An 18,374-nucleotide genomic window follows, 5' to 3' on the forward strand; every position below is an offset into this window, starting at 1 on the left:
GAACTCAAACTGGTGTGATTTAACAAACATCCACAAGTGGCATGTCTGCCAGATCTCATGAGTCATGGCTACCAAAATCGTAACTTTGAGCCATACAAATAATATCTCTATGAGTTTGCCAAGATATTGCTGGAGTGGCAGGATATTTGATCACTTCCACCTTTTAAACAGACCTTAAGAATGGTATTGCCCATGATATAACTGGAGCTGATGATACAAGGAGCACAGGGGAGGTCAGAATTGCTGCCAGAGGCTCTATTAATCATAACTGGCTGCATGTGAAGAGCCTCAGGGAATTTTTCGTCCAGTGGAGATGAAAGTTCCACAACTGGTGGTAGTGGCTTTATCTCCATAGGCTCCTCATAGTCCATTTCCTATGATCTCGACATAATGGGCCCATGGCATGGATGGAGGCCATACCCATGACACACGGGGGATGGATACAAGAAACTTGCAAATAGATAAAGTGACAGTATGCATCTGGACCAGGTGTATGGCATAGCTGGCACTGGTGGTAGTCTTGAGAAGTTACTATGGCCTGACAGGATTGTATTTTGGGGTGTAATATTTAGTTCTCATGAATGGAGATGATTCTTATGACTGAGGAAATGTTCTTGTTTGGCTGATACTTCATTTAACATGTGGCCAGTGACAACTCCTTGAGTCCAACCCAGAATAACCCCAAACTAGAGAACCAATACAGTAGTACCTCCATGGCTGCAAGGAATGGGATTGCTTGATAGGGGCAGAAGGTCAAATGGGTATGGTGCCTCTGCTGGTATATGGTTCTGTACAGGAATGGATCTATATAAAGCAAGAAGGCATGCCATGAATACATCAGAAGTCACTATCATCATCATTGTGTTACTTTGAGTCTTGGACATTTTGATCAACCACTCTGCTTTTCTTATGACAAAAACAATGGAACTCATCAGATGTGAAATGTAGGCCATTGTCAGATTGCAGATTGTAGATTGTATTTTATTGGTCCTGCTGTCTACATAGCAGCTTATGCATAAGACATTGGACAAGTCAAGTTATAAATATACATGCTGAAAGTCATTTCAAGGCATACATATTTAAGCTTACAATAATACACTTTACACGTAAGTATTTATATAACACATTTCATAGATTTAAATATTCTTGAATGGAGTAAAAGCAGTGATGCTGTAAATATGACTTTAGAGATTTTCCAAATGTATTGACCTCAGTGATAACCTTTATGTTTTCAGGAAGTTTGTTACAAAGCTGAACTCCCACGTGAAAAGTACCTTTTTGGCACAGTGCTGTGCTGATTTGAGTCATATGTAAGTTTCTGTTTTGTCTGGTAAAGTGCTCATGTATATCACAGTTTTTTTGCAGTCTCCGGTCCTTGCCTATTACATTTAATTTAAAGAACAAAAGGGTTTCCATAATGTATACACATGGTAATGGAGGAATACCAGATTTCTTAAACAGGGGTTTACAAGAGTCTCTAGGCTTGCACCCAAACAATATTCTAATGGCCCTTTTTTGTAGTTTAAAAGTGCTATTAGTTGTTTTAGAGTTTCCCCAGAAGGTGACCCAATATCTAAGACGAGAATGAAAGTACGCATGATATGCATTCAATACTGTTTTCTCACTACAGCATGATTTTAATGAACAAAGAAGGTAACATGTTTTGCTCAGTTCTGCATTGAGATATTCAATATGCTTATTCCATCTGATGTTACTCTGCAGCCAAAGTCCTAAGAATTTGGTTTCAGTACTGTTTCCAACTGGTTCGTCATTGATAGAGACTGATGGGATAAACATGTCCTTGTTAGGAACATTGTGGAATTTTAGAGCAACGGTTTTCTTACTGTTTATTACAAGCTGATTACTCCATGCCCAGCTGCTAAGTTGTTTGGTGACCATGTTTACTGTCTGCTGTAACTGTTCATCATCGTCTACTTTTAGGTGTCATCTGCAAATATGATTGTTTTGTGTGCATCAGTATTTAAGCTTAGATCATTTATGTACAGAAGAAACAGAAGGGGCCCCAATAATGATCCTTGGGGTACACCACATTTTATTTGTTTATAGTCAGATAAGTGATTAGATACAGTTTTTAGTTCAATATTTGTGTGCTTGACGCACACTGCCCGCATACGATTAGTCAGGAAGGAACTAATCCGCTTGTTGGACAGACCTCAAATACCATATCTTTCTAACTTTGAAAGCAGAATTTTATGGTCCACCATGTCAAAAGCTTTTGACAAGTCAATAACGACTCCTATTGTTTCCTGTTTTTTGTCCATCAGGTTTAGGATGGAATTGATGCACTCATAGACTGCAGTTGTCGTTGACCTCTTATTTCTGAATCCATGTTGTTCATTACATAGGATGCTGTTTTTATTTATAAATTTCATAAGTTTCTCATACATAACTTTTTCCAGTACTTTAGAGATGCAGGAGGAAATTGTGATGGGTCTGTAGTTATTTACACTGTCTTTATCCCCCTTTTTATATACAGGAATAACTTTTGATGTTTTCAACACATCAGGGAAAGTGCCTGCCTGAAGTGAGCAGTCGCATAAATGTGTGAGTACTTCAATTAGGTTTGATGCGCTCTTCTTTAACATTGTTGCAGGTATACCATCAATACCTACCGATTTGGAACTTTTTAGTCCTTTTATTGCTTTAGCTACTTCATCTTGTGAAACAGAACTGATGTACATTGATCCTCTACATGCACTTATTTTATATTCATTTGCCTGGGTGCTCTTAAAGTTTGATTGTGACATATTTTCAGCAACACCTGTGAAAAAGTTGTTAAATGTGTTGGCTACTTCTAAGGGGTTTGTTACTTTTTTATTTTTATGTGATAGTGTTATATTTTTGCAAGGTTGTCTGTATTCTCCACATTCTTTTTTTATAACACTCCACATAGCCTTTGATTTATTAGCTGAATTATAAATGATTTCATCATTATGCATTATTTTTGCTGATACAATAGCAGATACAATAGTATGTGGCCCTTTATGACAAATATCCATTCTGCAGTTCGAAGCATGGCATGTTAGATGAGGGAAATTAGTAGGTGAATAAGGGCTGGGGGAAAGGAACAAAAGAGGAACCCACCTGATAGAATTTTGCACAGAGCATAATTTAATAATCACTAACACTTGGTTTAAGTGTCAGGAAGTCGTTTCTGAAAGTATTTGTATGGAGTGTAGCCATGTATGGAAGTGACGATAACTAGTTTGGACAAGAAGAGAATAGAAGCTTTCAAAATGTGGTGCTACAGAAGAATGCTGAAGATTAGATGGGTAGATCACATAACTAATGAGGAAGTATTGAATAGAATTGGGGAGAAGAGGAGTTTGTGGCACAACTTGACAAGAAGAAGGGACTGGTTGGTAGATCATGTTCTGAGGCATCAAGGGATCACAAATTTAGCTTTGGAGGGCAGCGTGGAGGGTAAAAGTCATAGAGGGAGACCAAGAGATGAATACACTAATCAGATTCAGAAGGATGTAGGTTGCAGTAAGTACTGGGAGATGAGGAAGCTTGCACAGGATAGGGTAGCATGGAGAGCTGCATCAAACCAGTCTCAGGACTGAAGACAACAACAACAACAACAACAACAACACTTGGTTTAACAATCTGGAAGAAGGTTGTATATGCAGAAGAGACCTGGAGAAGCTGGAAGGTAATAGATTGATTATATAATCATGAGACAGAGATTTTGGAACCAGATTTTTAGCTGTAAGACTTTTCAGGGGCAGATGTGGGCTATGACCACAATTTATTGATTATGAACTGTAGATTAAAACTGCAGAAACTACAAAAAGGTAAGAAATTAAAGAGATGGGACCTGGATAAGTTGGAAGAATCAGAGGTTGCTGAGTCTTTCAGATGCAGTATTACACAACAGTTGACTAGAAGAGGAGAAAGGAATACAGTAGCAGATGAAAGGGCAGCTTTAAGAGATGAAATAGTGAATGCAGCAGAGGACAAATAGGTAAAAAGTCAAGGCCTAGTAGAAATCGTTGGATAACACAAGGGATATTGAAATTAACTGATGAAAGGAGAAAATACAAAAATGCAGTAAATGAAGCAGGAGAAAGGGAATTCAAACTTTTATAAAATGAGATTGACAGGAAGTGTGAGATGGGTAAGCAGGAATGGTTAGCAGACAAATGTAAAGCTTCAGAAGCTTATTTCACTAGGTGAAAGATAGATACCACCTATATGAAAATTAAGGATGCCTTTGGGGAAAAAGAGAAGCAGCTATATGAATATCAAGAGCTCAAATGAAAAACCATTCCTAAGCAAAAGAGGGAAAGCTAAAAGATGGAAGGAATATATAAGGGAGATGAACCTGAAGGCAATATCAGAGAAAGGGAAGAGGACATAGATGAAGATGAGATGAGAGATATGATACTGTGAGAAGAATTTGACAGGGTTCTGAAAGTATGAGAACTTGACAGACCTCTGAAAGTCAAAACAAGGTCCTAGGAGTAGATGATATTCCATCAGCAGCACTGATAGCCTTGGGTGAGCCAGCCATGACAAAACTCATTCACCTGGTGTGCAAGATGTATGAGACAGGCAAATTACCCTCAGAATTCAAGAAGAATATAATAATTCCAATTCCAAAGAAAGCTGTGCTGAGAGGTCTGAAAATTATCGAACTATCAGTTTAATAACTCACGGTTACAAAATACACAAATCAAAAATAGTTTTGCATCATCTCGGTTCCAAGAGTTCTGGAATCTGTACAGAAAATTGAAACAGAGATCAACATTAACATCATTTCCGACCTTTTTATTGCTCATGAAAACCACACATTGCATGTTGCGAGACCTTCAGAAGTGGTGGTCCAGACTGCGGTACACTCTGGTACGTCTAATACCCAGTAGCACATCCTCTTGCATTGATGCATGCCTGTAATCATCATGACATACTATTCACAAGTTCATCAAGGCACTGTTGGTCCAGATTGTCCCACTCCTCAATGGCAATTCTGTGTAGATCCTTCAGAGTGATTGGTGGGTCACGTCATCCGTAAACAGCCCTTTTCATTCTATCCCAGGCATGTTGAATAGGATTCATGTCTGGAGAACATGCTGGCCACTCAAGTCGAGTGGTGTCTTTATCCTGTAGGAAGTCATTCACAAGATGTGCATCATGCGGGCACAAGTTGTCATCCATGAGGACTAATGCTTCGCCAATATGCTGCCAATATGGTTGCACTATCAGTTGGAGGATGGAATTTACATATTATACAGCCATTACGGTGCCTTCCGTGACCACCAGCAGCGTATGCTGGCCACACATAATGCCACCCCAAAACAGCAGGGAACCTCCACCTTGCTGCAGTCACTGGACAGTGTCTCTAAGGCGTTCAGACTGACCAGATTGCCTCCACACACATCTCCGACAATTGTCTGGTTGAAGGCATATGTGACACTCATCACTGAAGAGAACATGATGCCAATCCTGAGCAGTCCATTCAGCATGTTTTTGTGCCCATCTGTACTGCACTGCATGGTGTCATGGTTGCAAGGATGGACCTCGCCATGGACGTTGGCAGTGAAGTTGCGCATAATGCAGCCTATTGCACACAGTTTGAGTCGTAACATGGCTGCACGAAAAGGATTATTCGAGATGGTGGCATTGCTGTCAGGGTTCCTCCAAGCCATGTGGTCATCCACTGCAGTAGTAGCCCTTGGGCAGCCTGAGCAAAGCATGTCATCCACAGTTCCTGTCTCTCTGTATCTCCTCCACGTCCAGACAATATCGCTTTGGTTCACTCCGAAACACCTGGACACTTCCCTTGTTGAGAGCCCTTCCTGGCACAAAGTAACAATGCAGACATAACTGAACCACAGTATTGACTGTCTAGGCATGGTTGAACTACAAATAACACGAGCCGTGTACCTCCTTCCTGGTGATCGGCTGTCAGACTCCCTCTGTCTAATAGGTGCTGCTCATGCATGGTTGTTTACATCTTTGGGTGGGTTTAGTTACATCTCTGAATAGTCACAGGGACTATGTCTGTGATACAATATCCACAGTCAACATCTATCTTCAGGAGTTCTGGGAACCGTGGTGATGCCAAACTTTTTTTGATGTGTGTGCTAATACGAAATTTTTACAGACAAATGGAAAAAACTGGTAGGAGCTGACTTTGGGGAAGATTGGTTTGGATTCCAGAGAAATGTAGAAACATGCAAGGTAATACTGACCCTATGACTTACCTTAGAAGATAGTTTAAGGAATGGCAAACCTATGTTTATAGCATTTGTAGACTTAGAAAAAGCTTTTGACAATGTTGATGGGAATACTCTCTTTGAAATTTTGGAGGTGCAGGGGTGAAATACAGGGAGCAAAAGACTATTTACAACTTGTACAGAAACCAGATGGCAGTTATGAGTCAGTGGGCATGAAAGGCAAGCAGTGGTTGAGAAGGGAGTGAGACAGGATTGTAGCCTGTCTCTGATGTCATTCAGTCTGTACATTGAACAAGTAGTATAGAGAACCAAAGAAAATTTGGAGTAGGGATTAAAGTTCAGGTAGAAGAAATAAATACTCTGTTTGCCAATGACACTGTAATTCTGTCAGATACAGCAAAGGACTTGGAAGTGCAGTTGAACATAATGGACAGTGTCTTGAAAGGAGGGTATAAGATGAACATCAACAACAGTGAAACAAGGATAATGGAATGTAGTTGAATTAAATCAAGTGATGCTAAGGGAATTAGATCAGGAAATGAGACACTTAAAGAAGTAGATGAGTTTTGCTATTTGGGCAGCAAAATAACTGATGATGGTTGAAGTAAAGAAGATATAAAATGTAAAAGTATTTCTGAAGAAGAGAACTTTTTAACATCAAAAATAGAGTTAAGTGTTAGGAAGTCATTGATGAAGGTATTTGTATGGAGTGTAGCAATGTATGGAAGTGAAATATGAATGATAAACAGTTTAGACAAGAAGAGAATAGAAGCTTTCTAAATGTGATGTCAGAGACAAATATTTTGAAGATCAAAAGGGTAGATCATATAAATAATGAGAAGATACTGAATAGAAATAGGGAAACAAGAAATTTGTGTCACAACTTGACCAAAAAAAAGGAATAGTTGATGGAACACATTATGAGACATCAAGAAATCATCAATTTAGTATTGGAGGGAAGTGTAGGGGGTGGGGTGCAAAAATCATAAAGAGAGACCAAGAGATGCATACAGTAGGTATATTCATAAGCATGTGGGTGACAACAGTTGTTCAGAGATGAAGCACCTCACACAGGATAGAGGAGTGGGGAGACCTGCACCAAACCATTCTTCACACTGAAGACCACAACAACAACAACATGACACATATTTTCATCAGTACTCAGTTTGTAGCAGGTGAAGCCACTGACAATTTCTGAGCAACATAGTTAAGTTAGAGACAGCATCCACTACAAGTAACCATATAGCTCCTCTGAAAAAGCTTTTCAGGTCAGCATGCATCAGTCCCATGGTGAGAGTTGTCTCCAGAGACAAATTTTACAGCATTGGCATGTTGAGTGAGCTGGTAATGTATCTCATGAACCAAGAGCTTGCCAGTGTGGGGCAACTTTTATGCCTCAACAACATAAATAAATGTACTGTAGGTGCAACCACAACAAATGGATATCTACAGAAAAGCCAGTAGGGATGATTGACTGATCGGGTCTTCTAACATCAACTAGAATGGCCTTGCTTTGCCAGTACTGTGAACTGCTGAAAGCAAAAGAAAACTATAGCTGTTGTTTTTTCCAGAGGCATGAAGCTCTTGAGTAAAATATTATGGAGGTAAAGCAGTCCCCCTTTGAGATCTGCATATGAGAACTACTTATGAGGATATTGTCTGCAGGAGAAACAAAATGGTGTTTATATGCCAGAGCATGGAATACAGATTCTTTAATTGTTGAGGTGGGTTAGAGAAGTTGAAAAGTGAAATGGATAGACTGAAGTTAGGTGCAGTGGGAATAACTGAAGAGTGGTAGCAGGAACACCAGATTTCTGGTGAGGTGGGTACCAACAAATAAATAAAAAATCAAATAGGAGTAATGCAGGAATAGATTTTATAATCACTCTGCCTTCAGGCCACGAGTGGCCTACCAGGACCATCCAACCGCTGTCTCATCCTCAGTGGAGGATGCGGATAAGAGGGGCATGGGGTCAGCACACCGCTCTCCCGGTCGTTATAATGGTACTCTTGACCGAAGCAGCTACTATTCGGTCGAGTAGCTCCTCAATTGGCATCATGAGGCTGAGTGCACCCCGAAAAATGGCAACAGCGCATGGCGGCCTGGAGGGTCACCCATCCAAGTGCTGACCATGCCCGACAGCTCTTAACTTCGGTGATCTCACATGAACGGTGTATCCACTGTGGCAAGGCCGTTGCCATTGATTTTATAATGAATAAGAAAATAGGAATGTAGGTAAGCCACTAAGAGCAGCATTGTGAAAACATCATTGAACCAAAAATAAACAACAAGCCAACACCCTATGTATTAGTGCAAGTTTATATGCCAACTAGCTCTACAAATGATCAAGAGAATGAAAGAATTTGTGAAGAGATAAAACAAATTATTCAGATAGTTAAGGCAGACAAAAATTTAATTGTAATTGGAGAGCAGGATTCAGTAGTAAGAAAAGGAAGAGAAGGAAAGATAGGAGAACAACACCTGGGGAAATGAATGAAAGAGGAAGCTGCCGGCTAGAAATTTGTACAGACCATAATTTAATCATCACTATCACTTAGTTTAAGAATCCACTAGGAAAATGTTATACATGGAAGAGATCTGGAGGTTTTAAGTTGGGTAAGACACAGATGTCAAAACAAGTTTTAAACTCTAAGATATTTCCTGAGGCAAATGTGAAGTGTGATATTAATTTATTTGTTATTTATTATGCACTGCAAATTTTAACTCAAGAAATTGCAAAAAGTTAGAAAATCATGGATATGGGACCTACCACAGGTAGTTGAGAATTTCAGAAGGAGTATTAGGCAATTATTGACTGAAACAGCAGAAAGGAATACAACAGATGAAGGTAATACAACAGAAGAGAAATGAAATAGTGAAGGTACAGAGGATCATATAGTAGTAGTAGTAGTAGCAGTAGTAGCAGCAAAAGCAGTTTATTCATCCAGAGACAATGTACACTCCTGGAAATTGAAATAAGAACACCGTGAATTCATTGTCCCAGGAAGGGGAAACTTTATTGACACATTCCTGGGGTCAGATACATCACATGATCACACTGACAGAACCACAGGCACATAGACACAGGCAACAGAGCATGCACAATGTCGGCACTAGTACAGTGTATATCCACCTTTTGCAGCAATGCAGGCTGCTATTCTCCCATGGAGACGATCGTAGAGATGCTGGATGTAGACCTGTGGAACGGCTTGCCATGCCATTTCCACCTGGCGCCTCAGTTGGACCAGCGTTCGTGCTGGACGTGCAGACCGCGTGAGACGACGCTTCATCCAGTCCCAAACATGCTCAATGGGGGACAGATCCGGAGATCTTGCTGGCCAGGGTAGTTGACTTACACCTTCTAGAGCACGTTGGGTGGCACTGGATACATGTGGACGTGCATTGTCCTGTTGGAACAGCAAGTTCCCTTGCCGGTCTAGGAATGGTAGAACGATGGGTTTGATGACGGTTTGGATGTACCGTGCACTACTCAGTGTCCCCTCGACGATCACCAGTGGTGTATGGCCAGTGTAGGAGATCGCTCCCCACACCATGATGCCGGGTGTTGGCTCTGTGTGCCTCGGTCGTATGCAGTCCTGATTGTGGCGCTCACCTGCACGGCGCCAAACACGCATACGACCATCATTGGCACCAAGGCAGAAGCGACTCTCATCGCTGAAGACGACACATCTCCATTCGTCCCTCCATTCACGCCTGTCACGACACCACTGGAGGCGGGCTGCACGATGTTGGGGCGTGAGCGGAAGACGGCCTAACGGTGTGCGGAACCGTAGCCCAGCTTCATGGAGACAGTTGCAAATGGTCCTCGCCGATACCCCAGGAGCAACAGTGTCCCTAATTTGCTGGGAAGTGGCGGTGCGGTCCCCTACGGCACTGCGTAGGATCCTACGGTCTTGGCGTGCATCCGTGCGTCGCTGCGGTCCGGTCCCAGGTCGACGGGCACGTGCACCTTCCGCCGACCACTGGCGACAACATCGATGTACTGTGGAGACCTCACACCCCACGTGTTGAGCAATTCGGCGGTACGTCCACCCGGCCTCCCGCATGCCCACTATACGCCCTCGCTCAAAGTCCGTCAACTGCACATACGGTTCACGTCCACGCTGTCGCGAAATGCTACCAGTGTTAAAGACTGCGATGGAGCCCCGTATGCCACGGCCAACTGGCTGACACTGACGGCGGCGGTGCACAAATGCTGCGCAGCTAGCGCCATTCGACGGCCAACACCGCGGTTCCTGGAGTGTCCGCTGTGCCGTGCGTGTGATCATTGCTTGTACAGCCCTCTCGCAGTGTCCGGAGCAAGTATGGTGGGTCTGACACACCGGTGTCAATGTGTTCTTTTTTCCATTTCCAGGAGTGTATATTGCATGGATTTTGTCAGAAAGTACGTAACATAAAAATGTATAACACAAATTTGGTTAGTTACTTAAACGTATGTAAAGATATTTTACACTGAATACATAACTGATATTTTCATAGAAACACATAATAGTTCCAACACTTTTGTTCAAATATTATTTCACACTATAGCTGCTACTGGATTAAAAATACTGTTGATACAGCATATGAATATTATTATTTGCTACAAGATTATTACAGGTATTCATTTACATTGTAATAACAGATGGTCGTTAAAAATTGAACTCTGCTTTCTTAAATGAGGACAATTTTTTATTTCTTTTATCTGTACTGGAAGTTTGTTATGCAATCTAGTACCTTGAATGTTTCTATGTTTTTGTGCTAAAGCCATGTTTACTCCGTTTATATGAATAACACTTCACATTCTTGTACTGTAAGAGTGAAGATCTGACTTAATTTTCGAATTGTCAATGTACCTTTTTATATCAATTACAGTTTCTGTATACAGAGGCACAGTAAGGATGCAGTATTTAGCTGCTGAAATAGCTACTGGGAGGGTGTTAGCCTTGAACTGTTGGTAATTATTCTAATAAATTGATTTGTAGAGTGAAGTTTGTTCCAGATTTGTCTTATTATGACCCAAGGAGGTGAGGCCATAGGTAATAGCAGAACGAATGTACTCAAAGTAGACAATTCAACTAGACTGTCTACTGCACACAATACTGATTACTAACAATACTGAGGATGTGGGATATCCAGTCTAAATTGTCATTTATGTGCACACCTGAAAATTGTGTGACAGCTACCATCTCAGTTTCTTTATTATGAATTCTGAGGTCCAGGTCATAATGTGACTTTATTTCCTGTAATGGATATAATTTTTTTTTTAAATACACTGAAGGAAAAAAATTGCAACACCAAAAAATAATTAATATAGAGTGATGAGATTTTGGGAATGCATTTGTCTAGGTAACATACGTAATTGATTAACATTGCAAGATCACAATTAATGTAAATGTGAGATAAGCCACTGCAAATGTGAAGTGCTGATACATTAATAACCACTATAACCACTAGAACATTGAATACAAGCATGCAAACATGCATGCATTTTATTGTACAGGTGGCAGATGTCAGTTTGTAGGATGGAATTCCATGCCTGTTGCACTTGGTCAATCAATACAGGGATCGTTAATGCTGGTTGATGCATGATGCTGGAGTTGTGTTCTGATGATGTCCCACATGTGCTCAATTGGAGACAGATCTGGTGATTGAGCAGGCCAAGGCAACTTGTTGATACTTTGTAGATGTATGTGGGCAAGCATTATCCTGTCAGAAAACAGCTCCTAGTGTTCTGTTCTTGAATGGCAGCATAACAGGTTGAAACATCAGACTGATGCACAAATTTGCAGTCAGGGTGTGTGGGATAACCATGGCAGTGCTCCTGCTGTCATATGAAATCACACTACAGAAAATAACTCTAGGGGTAGGTCTGATGTGTCAAGCACACAACAAGGGTGGTTTCAGGGCGTCACCTGGCCTCCTTCTGACCAACACATGCCATCAATGGTACTGAGGCAGAACCAGCTTACATCACGAAACACAACGGACTCTCACCCTGTCCTCCAATTGTGTTGACCTACAGGCAGGATTACTAGTATAGAATACTTCACATACTTTCTGTAAATAGTGTCCTATGATATAATTCTGTGGAGCATTTTACATAAAATGAAAATGGATTTAATTTACTGAGGTGTGCAATTAGAATATTGGGTAAAAGCTGAACATCTCATAGAAGTCTCTCCAGGGTCCTGGGAAATTTTACTCCAATATGTCACTACGTCTGCTCCCTAATAGTATTTGTGATTAATAACAAGATTAAATTTAGGACAAACTCTGCAATTCTTAGTCACATTACTACAATTAAAATTTATTTTCACTTAGATTATACACCTCTCTCTAGGGTTCAAAATGGAATGATATACTCAGTTGAAAAAAATGTTTGATAGGGTATTGATAGAAATCAGGCAGGAAATTAAAAATCTCCACTTATTCAAAAATGATATAAAAGGATATCTCATTAGCCATTCCTCCTATAATTTAAGAGAACATGTGGCATTTGTTGGTATCTGATGTTTCTTCCTGTTGAACGCATATAGTTTGCTGTTGAGGAGTATGCTCACATTTGTGTATTCTACCACATTACAATGACAACTACTGGTACCAATGGACTAATTTAGACAGCAGTTTCCATTGTATTTTGTGTGTGTTGTATGTTGTGTGTCAAGTAGAAGTTATTTCTACTTTATCTGAATGCAATTTAACTAAGGCATCCGTCACTCCAAATATATGATTTACAAGTTCTGTCATGCACTTCCACAGTTGCATTTGTTATTTTTGTGGTCTTCAGTCCAAAGGCTGGTTTTCTGGTTTTATGCAAATCTCCATGCTAGTCTACCATGTGCAAGTCTCTTCACCTCTGCATAACTACTGCAAACTATATCTGTTTGAAACTTCTTACTGCAGTCAAGTTTTGGTCTTCCTCTATGATTTTACAACCCCCTCTCCCCCCCCCCCCCCCCCCCACACACACACACAAACTTTCTTCCATAACTGAACTGACAATCCTCGATTCCTTAGGATGTGATCAGTCAACAGGGGATAATAAAGAATACTTTACCTCATTTCATTTTCAGGGGACAGGTACAGTTTTTTTGTCACAGTATTATTAGAAAAACACACCTCTGTGTTACGGATGATCTAAGTAGTCAGATTCAATCAGAGAATATGGCTGTTAAGGTTGAACATTGAACAGTGTCAGATCAGGATGGACAAGGCTCATTTCTGTAGAGAGTTTGACATTTGTAATACTGCTCTGAATAACAGGATTTCAGTTTATAGTCCTATTATGCCATAAATTACTTTTCACCCCAGTTTGACTCAACACCTCCTCATTAATTAAGTGAACTACCCATCTAAAATTTAGCATTCCTCTACAGCACCATATTTAAAAAGATTATATTCTCTCCTTCCCTGAACTGTGTATCGTCCACATTACACTTCCACACGAGGCTGCACTCCAGACACAAATCTTCAGAACAGATTTCTTAATTATTAAATTTATATTCAGTATTAAAAAATTTCTCTTTTTTGCAACTGCTTTCCTTGCTATTGCCATCCACATTTTAAATCCTCTTCACACTGGACATAATCAATAATTCTGCTGCCCAAATAGCAAAACGCATTAAAAGCTTTTAGTGTCTTGTTACCTCCTCTGATAACCTCAGCATCATTTTATTTAATAGGATTACAATTCTTTTGCTGTTTACTTTGTTGACATTCATTTCATAACCTCTTTTCAAGACTCAGTCGATTCCATTCATTTCCAGTACTTTGCCATTTGTAGAAGAGTTATGGTGTCATGAGCAAATGTTAAAGTTTTTATTTCTTTTCCCTCAATTTTAATTCCCTTAACAAATTTGTCCTTGCTTTCCTCCACAATTTGCTCAGTGTGCATATTGAATTATATCAAGGGTGCGCAACATGCCTATTTCATTCCCTTCTTAACTCCTGCTTTCTGTCATGTTGTTTGACTCGTATATCTGCTATTTGTTTTCTGCACAAATTGTGAATAACCTTTTTCTAATTTATTGCCTGCTGCCTTCAGAATTTAAAACAATGCATTCCAATCACCTTTGTCTAAAGCTTTCTCTGAATCTATAAATGCTGTAAACATAAGTTTGCCTTTCTTTACTCTAGTATGTAAGATAAACTGTAGGATGAGTATTGCCTTACATGCTCCTACAGCATTTGCCTTTTATGTAATTGGAATTATTATATTCTTCCTGAAGTCTGAAGGTATTTCATCTGTCTCATTAACCTTCCACATGAGGTGGAGTAATTTAATTATAGATGGCTCTCCCAACAATATCTCAGTTGTCTACTCCAGTGGTTATTTTTAGGCTTAGGTCTTTCAGTGCTCTGTCAAATTCTACTCACAGTATCTAATTTCCCATTCAATATTCACCTGTCCCTTTTTCTGGCTCTATAATATTGTGTTGAAGTTCATTTAACTTGTAGCCCTTCAATATATTCCTTCCACCTTTCAGATTTCCCTTCTTTGCTTAGTACTGGCTAGGCACCATCTAAGCTTTTGATATTCATACAGATCTCTTTAATTTTCTAATAGGTGGCATGTAGCATTCCCCTGGTCATGCATTTCTGCATACAGCCTTGCATTTGCTCTCCAAACATTCATGTGACAAATTATTTGTTTCTGTTGGATTTCTCACTGCTAAAGCTATTTGTGAAACAAAGATCAGTCAGATGGGAGTTATAGACGAGGTTAACACTGAATCAGGACGTTTTATTTTCTTTAATATATCTGAACATATTATTTACTGATTGCTTCTAGTTAATTTCTCTATTTTGGACTTACAGATGAGAGAGTGAGGAAAGGATCTGAATAAAAGTTAAACTAGTGTAGTTTTAATATGAACTGTACAGGTGTGTCACTGAAGATCCTACGCCATTCAAACGTCGGGCAGTTTATTCTATTGCAGTAAGAAAGTATATGTTGACTGTGTATTTCAACAAATGTAATTTCCAACAAATGCGAAAGCTGGTAACAGAATGACAATGATAATAACAGTTTGGCTAACTGAAAAAAGGATTCGCCAATGTCTCTTGTAATATCAAAATATTCCCGCCTTTGGGTTATGAGAACAGATACCTTCTACAAACCCTCCCCGGAAAAAAAAATGTAAATAAAGTAAAATATACCGTAATATCGCAATTGTGTAGCCTAATTGTTATTTAAGAGAAGCACGGACTGGTATTTTTGACTCGTCAAACTTTTTGAGAAATCCGAAATTTGCTTGCATTGTGTATATGTTACCTAGAATTTGAAAGACACATTATAAGTGTTCGAGGACAATCTGCTAGAGTTTAGAGTAACTAAGCCAGCGTCTTACGGCCGTTAGAAACTGCACCGCACTCTGAGTTCAACAGGTGGCTGTCACGCCATCAACTGACATCGTCTAAACAAAATTTTTAGAAACTGAACGTTTATTTTTAGTTATACAGACGATCCTGAAATATGTAGAGATAATAACAGCAGCATACCCATCAAAATAGTAAGACTAATATTAGGGTCTAATCCTAAAAAAAAGGAAAGGCGCACTACGACGATGAGAGATGAATCTAGCGTAGTGAAACATAAGCTCGTAATTTTGTTAGTCTTCAATGCCTTATTATAAACAGGACAAAATTCAGTGTTGTTTTCATCATCGTTGTGAACCATGGACATCCCTATTGACTTCACTACTGTCTGGAAATAAAAGAGAAGCTCCAGTTCAAATTACGTTTGTTGGACAAAAAATCAGCACTTACAGCATTTAAACGACTTAGCTGCCGCCAGAACCGTCATTCTATCGTCTTCAGGAAGACAGTGGTGCTACATATGAGTAGCACGCTCCGAGGATCTGCAACGGAATTATTGTTGTCCGAGCGCAGTGGAGCAGGACTCCTGAGGTACAGTCACGCAGTATATAAACTCATCAAAAACATAAAGTACTTTATTGCTACGATGTCACCGATACTACTGTGCACGTATAACTGAAATCACAATGCTATGCAAAGGAGAGAGCCATCTGAATCGAGAAATTCTGCTACGTTTTTTTGTCTTTCACGCGATTACACGAAGTGATCGCGAAAACACATTTCTCGCAGCAGTTAGGAACTTATTTGTCTGTTTTTCTCTTCGGCACGGAGCGGTCACGCCCACTGAGAACAAGTTTCTTCAAGGTGATCGCCGCGAACTCGAAGCGAGAGAGAGGAAAAACAAAAACTGCGGCAAGCGCTGGAGGGCTGTGAGGTTTCTTGTGACATTCAGCTTAGTCATTTCAGTTAAAATACCAATCCGTCGAAAAGAGAAAAGGAATTCTGCGTGAATCACTGAACTTACTTTCCGTACGCAAAATTTATTCGTGAGAAATCTGCAAGACCTTCAAAGATAAAAGACTTACTTTTTCGTAAATAGGTAGCTGTTTAAAAAGTCTAAAAGAGAAACCGGAAACTACTTTACACTGACCTATATAATTTGGCAATCGGTAAGGCAAGATCAACGGCATCATCTGTAGCCGTACATACAGACCCTATTCATTTCTCCCGCCCTCAGAACACCGTTTGTCAGTAAGGTATTTGCGTGTATTTTCCTGTCATTTACAGAGCGGCCGACTGGTCACTTTTAGGAGAAAATTTTTCACTGACTTAGGTACTTTGGGGGTGGTAAGGCAAGGTTAGATCAATTACGTCCCCTGTAAAGCTATGCTAGGATTTATTTCTCCTTTGCTCAGAAAGCTCACGAGTGCGGATTGCTTGTGCTTAATAATTTTGTATTCCCAGCATTTACGTATTGTTCAACTGCATAACTACTAGCAGATCGTTTTACCAATCTAGGGCCTACTGCATGTGCAACACCAGTAAAACCAAACTTTAACGTTGGTTGGTATGCCTTGCATATACTGGTGCAGTACAATAGGCCTACAGTATGATATGCGGCATTTTACCAAACACTTCGATGTGACTTATCGAGTTTAATAATACATTACAAAGTTTCTTCTCTGGTTACACTACGCTGAACGAGGGTTAAGAATTGACGTGAGCTTACCTCCAGATTGCGCGTAAGTTCGAAATGGACAATACTGGAAAAAAATTGACCACGTCATTGTTTAATAACTCACCCAAGATTCGTTTAAATTGATTTAGGTAAACAACAGAAAGCCTGAAGTTGGATGACCTGCCCAGCATATGAACCTGCTTTTTCAGAAAAGGAATTCAGTCTGTTAACCATTGAGCCGTTTCCCGAAGTTGGCTGCAACAGAAATTAGCGCTGAAAACTCCTGACTGTAAGTTCTAGTATGGTACTATTGTAACACCATACTGCATGTGAAACCTCACACTTGACTAGCCGACCCATTCTTGAACTTTCACGCACAGCTATGTGAATGTATTGTTTGTAGTGTATTTCCTTGTAAGGACTCCATGATTCAATATCAATTAGAGACGAAGCATTAAACCTGAGTGAATGAGTGTCATAGATAAGAAGAAATTAGATATGACCATACTGAAAATATCAAGCTGCCACCCGAACCTGAATTACAGTTATTTTTCTTGCAGTCCGTTCATGAGCGACTTGGGAAAAAGCACGATTTACATGGTATAATGAAACATATAACCTGTTATTTTCTTTACAGAAGTCTGTAATGTGCAGATGTAGAGGGTCCGAGTTTGGAAATCAGGGGCAAAGTTAAACTAATGCAGCTTGACAGGGATACAAACCGAGCTCAATCAAAATGCGAAATTTAGCGTATCATTAAAAAAAGAAAGATACAAAAAAAGAAACTAAAAGGCAATGTACCGTCACTCTGATATTGTTTAACCTGCCACAGCAATCGAAATAAGCCAATTGACAATTCTGCTGGAAACACAAGAGGAAAGGAAGGGAGTTTCTCTCTCTCTCTCACTATCCACTCCTAGGACTGGAGCAGGCTGTTCGATATCCGGTCCCTTGGAGAGTCACTGTTTCTTCAGCCAAGTATCAGACAAGCTGATACGGGGGCAGATGAGAGATCCCAATTGAGAATAAATGGAAGAGGCATACTGGTTCCGGCATATGCCTTACAACTAAGGGAAACCCCCCAAAAACCTTCGTCAAAATGGGGGATGGCAGCCATATTGTATCTCCGACCGTGACCACTTTCGCCAACTCGCAGCGAGTGGCCGAGAAA

At 40.1% G+C, this 18,374-nt stretch overlaps 1 protein-coding gene across 2 annotated transcripts in view; it reads right to left on the reverse strand.

Moving 5' to 3' along the window:
* Positions 1–16,316, reverse strand: part of LOC126260953 (2-amino-3-ketobutyrate coenzyme A ligase, mitochondrial) — a 71,669-nt gene extending 55,353 nt beyond the window's left edge. For both annotated transcript variants that reach the window (XM_049958465.1, XM_049958466.1), the window contains exon 1: positions 15,976–16,316. In XM_049958465.1, the coding sequence (XP_049814422.1) occupies positions 15,976–16,012 (37 nt within the window). In that variant the 5' untranslated portion in view covers positions 16,013–16,316. The remainder of the gene's footprint in view (positions 1–15,975) is intronic.
* Between the last annotated feature and the right edge of the window lie 2,058 nt (positions 16,317–18,374).

Source organism: Schistocerca nitens, chromosome 5 (assembly GCF_023898315.1).
Source record: "Schistocerca nitens isolate TAMUIC-IGC-003100 chromosome 5, iqSchNite1.1, whole genome shotgun sequence".
NCBI lineage: Eukaryota > Metazoa > Arthropoda > Insecta > Orthoptera > Acrididae > Schistocerca > Schistocerca nitens.